Source organism: Physcomitrium patens, chromosome 6 (assembly GCF_059467195.1).
Source record: "Physcomitrium patens ecotype Gransden chromosome 6, ASM5946719v1, whole genome shotgun sequence".
NCBI lineage: Eukaryota > Viridiplantae > Streptophyta > Bryopsida > Funariales > Funariaceae > Physcomitrium > Physcomitrium patens.
This window is the reverse complement of record NC_143415.1, coordinates 9165346-9176521: the sequence shown is the minus strand read 5'-3', so window position 1 is coordinate 9176521 and position 11176 is coordinate 9165346. Positions and strand designations below refer to the sequence as shown.

At 38.5% G+C, this 11176-nt stretch overlaps 1 protein-coding gene across 7 annotated transcripts; it reads left to right on the top strand.

Moving 5' to 3' along the window:
• Positions 1-750: 750 nt before the first annotated feature.
• Positions 751-10847, top strand: LOC112283374 (uncharacterized). Of its 7 annotated transcripts, none has more exons than XM_024521986.3 (14): positions 755-3022; positions 3472-3916; positions 4285-6461; positions 6650-6812; positions 6904-6957; positions 7136-7258; positions 7567-7689; positions 7893-7960; positions 8208-8351; positions 8657-8833; positions 9194-9389; positions 9504-9611; positions 9867-10034; positions 10288-10847. In XM_024521986.3, the coding sequence occupies exons 2-14, from the start codon at positions 3524-3526 to the stop codon at positions 10489-10491; spliced, it is 4098 nt and encodes a 1365-aa protein (XP_024377754.1). In that variant the 5' UTR covers positions 755-3022; positions 3472-3523; the 3' UTR covers positions 10492-10847. The 7 variants fall into 7 exon arrangements, with proteins under 7 accessions (XP_024377757.1, XP_024377756.1, XP_024377754.1 ...); XM_073534568.2 differs by having other exon boundaries at positions 3467-3916; XM_024521987.3 differs by having other exon boundaries at positions 2099-3022; positions 3467-3916; positions 9867-10007.
• Positions 10848-11176: the final 329 nt, after the last annotated feature.

Genomic DNA, 11176 nt, shown 5'->3' with positions numbered 1-11176 from the left:
GCCTTAAATATTTTTGGCATATTGGTTTTCTCTTCTAGTTTTGAGTTTTTTTAAACTATATTAATTTGTGGCTTGTACTCTTATCTTCTAAAATCCTAGTAAATAAATTTTTTCAAATTTTGGTAGTCACATTCTTAAGCAAAGTGGCCCTACTCATTGTAGCTATTATAATTTCTCCTTCTGATCATCCTTGGTCCTTCTAATACTTGTATGTGGTTGATATTTAGTATCAAGCATCCTTTTAGGATATCCATTCTTAAAGATGGAATATTCACCACTCTTAAATCTTTTTAAAACATACCATAGTACCTTTTAGCCCTAGTTATTGAAAGAGCTTTTTGTTAAATGTAATCTTCTTTATTTCAAGATTCTTTTAGAAGTAATTTTTTATAAAAGTATCCAAAATTAGAAAGTTGGTCTTGATACATCACAAATTAGATAAAAGAGACATAGATTTTTGATAACTTCTCAAGCATGATTTATATTATTTGATTGTTTGGTATTAGATCTTCAATATTTGGAAGTTAAGTAACTAGTTCCTTCACTCTCTTTATAAAGTATTTTATTATTGTTCCTTTCATCATCTTAATGTTATTTACTTTATCACTAAGATGTGGTATTTTTTCCATTATATGCTTTAAAGATGTTCTTGAAAATATCTCATATGGCATCTAGCTCTTCCAAATTTTAGTGATATAATGATAATTATTATAGTTTTTTTTCCTTTTTAATTTTGACAAGATTCTTACAAGTTTTAGAATTATGCAAGCCTCTTATGGACACACATAATACTACAACTTCTTTTCTTTTAAAATTATTCTCATTTTTATCTTCCACACTCAATAGTTTGAAGTGCCTTCTACCTTGTTGGACTTGGCAATGCTAAAGGATTCTTTTTCCATTGTTTTTCAGTCAAACTATCTATTATTTAATTATATGTATGTTTATAGTTTTACAATTTTTTTTTTAAGTTTATTTTTTATAGCTATAAATTCAACAATGCAAGTAATGTTGCATGCACGACTTCAATGAAAAAATCTTCAAACAAATCCATGACTTTGCCTACCCATTTCTTTGATAACTATTGTATTCAATCCTTATTTGGTTACTTTCTTCCTACTCTTAAGTTTACTCTTTTTAGAAAAAGCCCTCAATTCTTTCCTATGATAATATATTGAAACATAATCAATAAATGAGAATGTAGCTATAAGAAAAATATCACTACAATACAAACAATATAATTTTTTTAGTATATATATGTATTTTGATTTTAATCATCTAATTACTTCTATTAGAAGAATTTTTTTCGTAGATAAATAGATATAGAGTGATTCCAATTAATCTATTATATGGATTCTAATTTACTAGCTTAAAGAAGTATAAGGGTCTTGTGATCCATTTAAAGCAACTTGACTTCTACTTAGAATATGAAACATCTTATTTTATCATAAGGTGTATAAAATAATTTGCTCAAATATAAATCTATCTAGTGACCTACATGAAGGGTTGTTATTTGATTGGATTAATCATGTTCCATATTTAATTGAACTTATAAGCTTGGAGAGACTAATTTCTACTTTTATTTTTGTACTCTTTATTTTCTTTTAAGATAAATACAATACAAAATCTATTATATTATCTAGTTAGTAATTTTAAAATTTACAAAAGTTTCAAAGATATTAATTTGTAACTTAACTTTAAAAGTACAAAATGACTTGATTAATGAGTAATTGTTTTACAAATTATTGAATAAATACTAGCAATATCACTATATCAAAAACACTTCTTCTTCTTCTTCTTCTTCTTCGTCATTCTTTTCCATTTTCTTGTGTATTTTATAAATTTTAGTAGATAATTGGCTTTGAATTATTCTTGAAACACTTTATATGCCATTTAGAGTTCTTAATGTTTTACAAAAATAATACATTTTCATTGCTTTATTCACATTACAAACAAATTTGAACATGAAGAAATCAATAAAAATATGTATTCTATTTTTATCTATTATTTAAGAAATTATGTTAATTTATTTTAAATGCATGGATTCTAAATATGTAAGAACATTCAAATTTGGCATAATTCAATTTTGAAACATCAAAACTATTGATTTAAATATAAATTCTAATATAATTATAAAATACCAATTACAAGATTTAAAAAATTAATACATATATAAAAAAAATAATTTTACTTTTAAGTAGTAAAATCTTCATTTGAAAGTAATTTCTCTCACATTGTAGTCTAAAATTTTACAAAATCCTTACCACAAAGCTTCAAAATTATCTTGGTTGAGAATACATCCAAGATAAAACATTTTCAAAACATATACTTTTCTTCAGAAAAATCCCACATAAATTCCCTCCAAATAAACAAGACGCTCAAGTAATCTTTAAAAATAAACTTTTTTTTTGTTGAAAAATCCAAACTACCCGAAAAAGAAAGAAAGGCGAAAACCTGAAGTGCCAAGTCCCCTCCTGAGATCCCCACGTGCGAGTAGACCTGCAGGCCTCAATCCGAAGTCCCTAAGTTGTGGACGACGAAAGTTCACCGACGAAATTCGAAATATCGTTCGCTGGTCATGGCATTCAAGGAACGATGAACCGTTGACAGTTACGCCCGCCTTCTTCTCGGTTCTGACCGCCGCCCTCTTCCACCAGTTCTCTTGCGTCTGTACCGTGTCCTTGCCGTTTTTATTCGAGGTTTCAGCTGCCTGCAGTTCACTCCCGTTCAGCGTGAACCAATGCGTTGTATAGCTTTTTACTTGTTATACGTCACATTATGTGATAGGGAATCAGCTGATTATTTTATAACACTGATTAAGGACAATTGATCTGCAAATAGGTCATTTGAATGGAAAGAAAGAGTTCTAAGGAAAGATATAATCAGGCAGATGAATTGTCGTGACCTGCGTGACCTACGCGCTCTACTTTTTGGAAACGAATCATCGCTACCAAAGAAAAGGTTGTATGGCTGTTGGGAATGGGAAACTACTGATGCTTTGACGTTAGCTGCGCGGATACAGGTGAGAGTGAGTTCGCAAGGGTTACCTCTGGCCCTTCTGTTCACCGTTTGTGTACCTGGCTGATTGTCAAGATGTCTTTTGCTGAAGCACTGCGTGCCGTGGTGAGCTTTACGTAGTTCAAGATACTATAACGTTGTTAAGCGATTACTTCCTTCTGATTTTTGGGCTGAAAGACAAGAAATTATTTGGTGGAGCCACACCATCACGTAGAAACGTAGAAGCCCTCGAAAAATGAGAAACCTCGTGGGTACTTAAATCTGAGTTCAAAAACTAAGCTGGATAAAAAATAAAAAAATAAAAACCCGCAGCCGGTCTGTGAGTGTGTTGTATCTGTAAACGTCCAAAAGCGGTCTGGTTCTTTGAGGGTTTGAGGTCTAAAAATGCACAATATCAGAGTGCATGGAAAGCAGATATTCAACTCCAATTTATAATCATGAAATGCAGGACAGATTGAGGAGGTGGGACCATTCTCGATCGAGTTGATGACTTGATTAGCATACGATGTCACTCTCGTCCATAGCGCTGGAGAAAATGGGCCAGAAGAAATCTATTGTCAAGACTGCAACAATCTCAACTATCAATATTGGTTTAGAAGACTTCCCAGAAACTAAGTCTTTGGAGGAACTTCAATACAGCTGCTCGCATCGACCTTTACGTCGGCTTAGCGGTTCTATGCATTCCAATATGCCAGCCACGTCTAAAGCACCCCCACGACACACCATCCAAATCAACAAATCATCCTCTTCTTCTGAAGTCAATAGCAGAAATGTGTCTGCGCGATGTTCCAATCCTGTATTCTACTCTCTTGTTAACAAGGGGAAGAAATTCCCCTTGGACAACTTAGCAAGAACCCCAAATCGCGATATCAGTACGTCTGAAGCACCATCTCGACAGGTCTTTCCTTGCTGTCTTTGAGTCACTACTTTAAAATTATCCCAATTTTTTCCATCCAACATATTCCTTAATTTTACAGATTCTCCTCCATGCGCCCATACGGCTTTGCCTATGCCTCAAGATTTACCTGATTCCTGCTGCCACTCGATTTTCTGACGTTCGCTATAGTACACGAGTGCAGTTGAAGATGCAGGAGATCGTTTGTGCCCCTGTTTGATATGAATTACGTGTCAGGATGGCTTCTTGCTATCGAAATTTTTTCATGAAAAGAATTCGTAAGCTAGTTAGCAATTAATAAGATGAATCTGTCTAAGGAGCGTGCTGCTGTTATGCTTGACTAGCTTCAGCTCGTGTTGAAATATCTGCAGGCAACACCAGCACGCGCACAGAAGCAAAGACCGAGTACAGCAGGGGCTAGCTGTGAGAAATCATCTGAGAGAAAGTGTGAAATGTTTTCTGAGCGGCACAGCTCGTGTGAACTGTATGAGAACTCGGGAGGCGACAGAAAGCCCACTTGTCCACCTCTGACTAGGAAGTTGTTTTCTGGCGGTAGCCCAGCCCCGCTGCAGATTCCGTCACGGCAGGTGAGGCTAAATAATGAGATTGAACTCAGCCCCCTCAGCATGCAGGATATGAGTGAGGGTTTGAACAAGATAGAGGAACTGATCTTCCCCTTAAAAGCACAAGAAGTCGTCATGAGGGAAAACATGGCGTTCGAGGTCTCCCCGATGCTCTCTTCAAGTTTTGCAGAGCTAGAGGATGGTGCCATGAAACCATTATACATGGCTCCGCTAAGAACATTAGATACTAAGAATAGCGATAGCGAGCTAGAAATCCAAAAGAATTTGACAGGGGATTGCTGTCGTCATCGACGGGCAAAAAGCACTACGAAGGGTAGGAGAAGAAAAGATAGACCCATGTCGTGTTTCGAGAGGTCCCAAGGAAACGACAACGAGGTGAAATTTAAGGAAGGGGTTACTCGAAGATGGAGAAATGTCGAGTCCTCGAGTAGATCTTTACCATTGGATGGCGATTGCAACGATACTGATAGTGCTGAATCCACTGAGGGGGGCGGAGAAGAGCAGTTAGTTCGCAGAAGATGGCCCAAAATTCCTCAGTTCTTCTCGAGCTCCGCCAGGTCCCCGACAAGTGCTCAGCACTCTGTATCTGAATCAGAGTCGTCATTTATAGAGACTCAAGGTATACCTACACAAGCTGAAGCCGATGTAGAATCTGCTGTAGGGGAACAGGGAGACATTTCAAGCAAGCCTGAAAGCAGGTTCATGAATAAATTGGTGAATTCAAGGTGGTCCAGATTGGAGGAAAGTAATCCTACAAGCGACAGAACCACTGGACACGAATCTGTCACCAACATGGAGCCGAGAGAAGGAAGCAGAAGGTCTCAAGAATGCGTGTTCAATGAGAAGAGGTACGAAGGGTTCGAGGAAGAAAATGAAGTTCTCTCCAAAATTGCGCCTCACGATGGACTGGATCAAGAGATTGAGAATGTAGCGTGTACCTCTCTACCCTCGAAAGAGTCGCAAATCTTCAGCCCACATAACTTTGGAAAGAATATCACAATGATTGTCCTTCCCACATCTATCATCTCTTGTGGGCAAACCACCAGTGCAACCAGGTCACCAAGGAACACCCAACAACGATCATCGCAATCCAGCGGGGGCCAACTGCTTATCCCCACCAAGGAAGCGCAAGATCACACCTTCAACTCAAGCAAAGTAGGGACAATACAGCAAGAGGACGACCAAGATCATGAACCTGAAGTAAACCCAGTCTCTATCGTGGAAGTTGCATCCCCACAAATCAAGAAACAAATTCTGGCAAATTTTTTGGAGAATGTATCACCGCAGAAACAATTGTCCTATTATGAAGACTCTGAATCCATTGCATCCGAGAGCGCAGACGAGAAACATGTCGACTCCAGCATCGCCCACCATCAAGATGATTTAGAAGCTGAAGCACGAGCTAGCAATGATATCGGATGCTACAATGATCGAACTAACCATGCTTCTCTTGAGAAGTATGCACAAAGGAGCATTGATGTGGAGGACAAGGCTCCCACTAGTATGGCAATGCAAGCTAGCAAACCTGATGAAAAATACATGCACGCATCGTTGTCTACGGAGAAATTGAGCAGTATTTTATCATATCTTGGTCAGGTAGAGGAGTCCAATCGGCAAGAGATTTGTGGTGTTGCAAAAGAGAGAGGAAGTATAAAAGGAACTTACTTCCACAACCCTAGGGAGAATGCCTCACCAAAAGCTGTGTTAGAGCACACTGAGGATGCATTTTCCCTCACATGCTCGTCACAAACACCAAATTCTGGTTTCTATTCAGCAGCAGAAGTTGGTGGGGAATTCAGAATCGATGATAGCAATCCCGCTGTTGGTGCTTCCACCGTTTTCGACGCGGTTAGGAAGAAGGTGCAGGAGCTTAAGCTTGAGATCGCTGAGCACGAAACTAAGATCGCCCAGTTAAAATCTGACAATGAGAAGCTTATCCGAGACAGGGAGAAACATATGCACATGTAAATCTCTCCGAACCTAACCCTGACCAAACGGTAGTCTAATCGTTTTCGTTCAAGTCAAATGATCTCATGCACAGCACCATAAGCGTCATGATAATATTGAAAAAGAGTCATTACACTTCATCTTTAGGAACGATGCCATTAGACTCATCTGAATGAGTTGATTTTTTTGGACGTTGTTCAAACAGGGAAAGAGAGAAGTATAATAAAGAGCTAGAGAATCAAGCGGCAGAGTACAAATTGGTCATCCAGCATCACTTGTCGGTGAACGAGAAGATGCTGCGGGATAAAGAACAACTTTCCGAAAAGTGTTGTAATCTTGCTGGAATACTCTCCATTGCCGAATCTAAGGTTAAGAGTCGTGACTCCATTCAAGGACAAAAATTAGATTGATATGACCCATTTAACAATATTCTGATGTTGTGTTTTGGTGCCCTTGTAGTTTGATGAAAAGGTGAAACAACTCTCCGAGCACTGGTCTCGAGAGATGAAGAAGGTATTAAATCAGAGCCAGTCTTTCCAGGTCTCAATTGGTAAATGCAATGTACAAGGCACTAAAAAAACTTGAATTCATAGCGAAAGATGAAAATGCATTCAAAGATCAAGTTGGTGCCAGTGTCGAGCGAGATGAAGCGAGTGAATGTCATGAATTTACGATTTCCATTCTTCCGCAGGCCAAGGATCTCTGGGCTGTCGGAGAAAAACAAAGGCAGAAACAATGGCAATTAAAGAAAATTAAAGAACTGAAGGAGACCGCCATTCGGGGTCTGGAGCCGCACCTCGACAATCTCAATGATGTACTGATTATTAGAGTTCTCTCTATTCTCTCTCCTATTGTTTAATTTGATCGTTCGAATTGTTACAGAACATGTGGAACTTCAAGTTTCAAGGGTTGTCGAGATTTCTTAGAGGATAATTTGCAAGTCGTTAACTGGTAGCAAGAACATTCAAATATTCGTATGAGAGCTACAACGGGTTTTGGCTTTTGCCACCTTCTGCCCTTTTAAATTTGGATATTCCCGTCCGAATGAACACTATACTTCGAAAAAATCAAAAGATTTGCAATATAATTATGAAATATACTCGGATGATTTGGCTTTCACAGAAACACAGGCAAGAAATTGCAAAGCTTGAGTCTAGATTTGCTGGGGATTTGCAAAGTCAGCTGGATTCACAGAACGTGGATCATCGACGCCAAATATGCGAATTGCGAGACCAACTGCTGCAGGTTACTTTTGCTTGGGACTATTCCTTGGAGTTATTCCGGTTATTATTTGTAGAGGTTGTTAAACCTAAGGCATGAAAAGGTAGAAGTTATCTTGAAACAGACATGAACTAAGGCATGCAAACTCTGCAAATCACTGTATGGCTTCAAAATTGAATCGCTCATTTGCTCAGAATTATCATTGTTTTCATGAAATGTGGAAACAGGATAGAGATAAGATGCTAGATAACGAGCGCCTGGCTGCGCATGCTCGAATGGCGGAAGTTGCTGAGAAGTACGTGATTCTCAAGTCTACTAATTGAGGACGTCTTAGATGCATAATATTAACTCTGCAGTGCTCTGAATATGCCTCATGGCATCAATGCAACTATTAGGAATGAAAATTGAAATGCTGATCACTTAGATTACGTTTCCCTTCATTCACCATGCCTGTACATCGGAAACATCTGTTGGGACACTTCTGCGAGGACGTGCAAAAAAAACGAAGGACCAGGTTAAGTAGAATCTGAACGGATTGGCAGGTTTGAACAACAAGCTATTCAGCAACGATTGCGAGTTGCCTCTGAGATAACAGCTCAACTTGAACGGTCTGAGGCAGGACGTCGGGAGGATAAACAATATTCCCAGGAACTTTTTGCTCGACTTCAAAAGGAGGCTTCCGAAAGGTTAGGTTACTGTGCTTGTGTTCTAAAGTAACCATTACTAGGAGTTAATGTAATACTTCTTCTTCTGTGAAATGAATAGACTCCAAGAATATTGCCTCGCGCTGACAAAATTGGTCCAAATTTTAATTCCTAAGGAACTCCATTCACTTTGTCCTTCTGCAAGATGTGAAGTCATCTTCGTGGCCATATCAGTTGTTTGGTCCCTGCTCTTTACATATCTTCTACGTGTTTGAGATTCACAAGTAATGAGTCGAATAAATGTTCTAATTGAAGAAGAATGACGTTGCTAATAGTTAACCATGCAGGGAGGAGACATTAAGGAAGGAGATGGAAAAGAAAGTTGAAGAAATGTCAACTAAGAAGGACTGTCACATAGAGCAATTGAAATCCCAAATGGTCGCAACAACTCGCCAATTTCAACAACAGATCAACGATCGTGTCACTGAAGGAATGAGAGGCAGAGAGAAGGAGCTGCGAGTCAAGTATTGGACATTTCCCACCCTTGGTTAAAATGTGATGCTACAAATTCTCAGTAGTATTCCCCCTTTCGTAAGACATTTGCGTTCTTCTTTTCCAAAGTTAATTCGGCTATCCAAGATATCATGATCAATGGTATTCGGTTGGCTAGGCATGGGAAGATAAAACTCTAGTACACACTCGTGGGAATGATAACACTGAGACGCGGACCTGCAAATAAGGACGCAAATGTCTTACGAAACTACCATCTCTGTGTTATTGGGGACCAACACAATACGTATGAACATCTATTGTGGTACGTCTCCCTCCTTTAATTTGAGGAAGTCGTTTTAGGTTTTAACTGATGGCATGATTTACATATTTAGGTTGACGAAAGAACGAGATGAGCAGATCGAATTAGTCATCGAACGACTCGAGACTGAGAAGGAAGAGTTGATAAAACAAAACACGAAGGAGGTGGCGGCGAAGGTTAACGAAATTCATGCAGAGAAACGTGAGGTTGAACAAGAGTTGAAGGACTTCAAGTCCAAACTGACAGAGCTCAGTAATGCAGTACTTTTGGTACAGTCATTTTCTGAAGCCAATAAACTATGTTGTAGCAAGTCTGTTCATGCCATGTTATCAGTAAATCATCTCCTTACTGGCTCACGGTCGTGGATAGTGTGAAACGACCAGCGCAAATCGGAAGCGGAAATGGAGCTCGCAGAAGCATGGCAAAAAATCCAGTCATTGCGTGGGGAGATACAAGACCAAGCTCGTGTGAATGATGAGCTTCGTCATCAGGTTGGTGGTCCTTTGTCTAATTCTACAAGTTCAAAGACCACACATCTTTACTTTTCGCGTCATCTTTAGTGGAGCAGATGAACAACCGTCATTAATATTCAGGAGATAGAAGAGGGTTTGTTAGTTAGGGTTCTACACTGCTATCGTAGACAAAGTAAAGCAGCTTATCTAAGCTTTAGTTTGTCAAAGTGGGAACAATCAATGCTGAACTGGGACACGAGAAAATAACTCCACACTACATACATTGGTTTGCAGGCTTCACTGCAAGAGGCCAAGCTGAAGAGTCAAGAAGAAGCTTATGAGGAGAGTCTAAAGGAGGAGAAGACACGATTCCAGCAAATAATAGAAGACTTGAGCCATAGCAACTCCAAGGCTGACGAACTTCGCGCTCGCAAGGTTCTTCTAACTGCACACAATATTATGGTGACATACTAATCCTGGAAACCTACCATTAGCATAATATCGGTGGCTGAAAGATGCAGTATCAATCAACAAGGGCCTGATCATGACATAGCAAACTCAAAAGCTGTAGCCTACAATTATTAGGGTATGAATGTACTTGAAAACCTTGTTGGAACGAGTGTTATCCAATTCCACGTTTCTCAAGAAATGTGAGTACACATGTCTATTTACCCTAGAATGGTTTGTAATGCTTTGTGTGGTTGGAGTGATATAGGCTGAAGAATTAGCGGAAGTTGAAGCCCGAGTGCGACAAGCAATAGTGAAGAAGGACGTTGTAATTGCAAACTTACGAGAACAACTAGTGTCAGCACACATTCACATAAAGAATACTGAGTTTCTTCTTCAGCGAGAACATAATGCACTCATCTCAGAGTCTTCGACTTCTATGAAAGCATTAGACGAGAAATGCAACCCATGAAACAATTATTACTACCATGTCATCTTTGAGCACAACAAACATTAAAAAATACAGAAGATTTAACTAGTAGAAACCTCTCTACTCTTACTGTTGCATAGACTACAGGCTATCTAACCAGATACAATTTACCTCCATTTATCCATAAGTAAGTTCTACTGTACACCACCAGATACTGAATTCTCCGAAAGCAACGTTATAATCAAATCCTTGATTTGTTTACGAAAAGTAGTAATTTTGTGGAAATCCCACCTATTGAGGCAATGTTCTTGAAAAACTTATAATACCTACAAGCAACTTAATGTACCAGAAACATTATTTTTTGAAAAAACCCATAATGTATTCTATGTGGCCTAAGATGCAATGTTGGCGTCTTTGGTGGGACTTTAAAGATAAGTTCAACAAAATAAGTTTTACCCAATATTGCTACAAATTCCACTACATTGTTACATTTGATTGAGTTAACCATATAGTTTGTAAGATTGAAATAAGATTCAAAGGCTCAACCAATTACTAATTCAATCTTAGTTATAAGAAAGCAAAAGTCAGCAAAAGAAACTTTTAGTCTAATTTGAAACCCTCTCATAACACCAGGCACAAAACGATAAAAACAAACAAACAAACCCAATCCAGTCTCTCAGCGTCGTGTTGATGTGATCGCCATGTGCTTGTGGATCGCCGTTCACAA

What these genes read in the sequence shown, in the direction of transcription:
- LOC112283374 (XM_024521986.3), top strand. Translation starts at nt 3,524, where the DNA reads ATGTCACTCTCGTCCATAGCGCTGGAGAAAATGGGCCAGAAGAAATCT. An exon ending in GGTCTCGAGAGATGAAGAAG is followed by an intron (nt 6,958 to 7,135) that starts GTATTAAATCAG and finishes ATTCTTCCGCAG; the next exon opens with GCCAAGGATCTCTGGGCTGT. An exon ending in ACCTCGACAATCTCAATGAT is followed by an intron (nt 7,259 to 7,566) that starts GTACTGATTATT and finishes TGGCTTTCACAG; the next exon opens with AAACACAGGCAAGAAATTGC.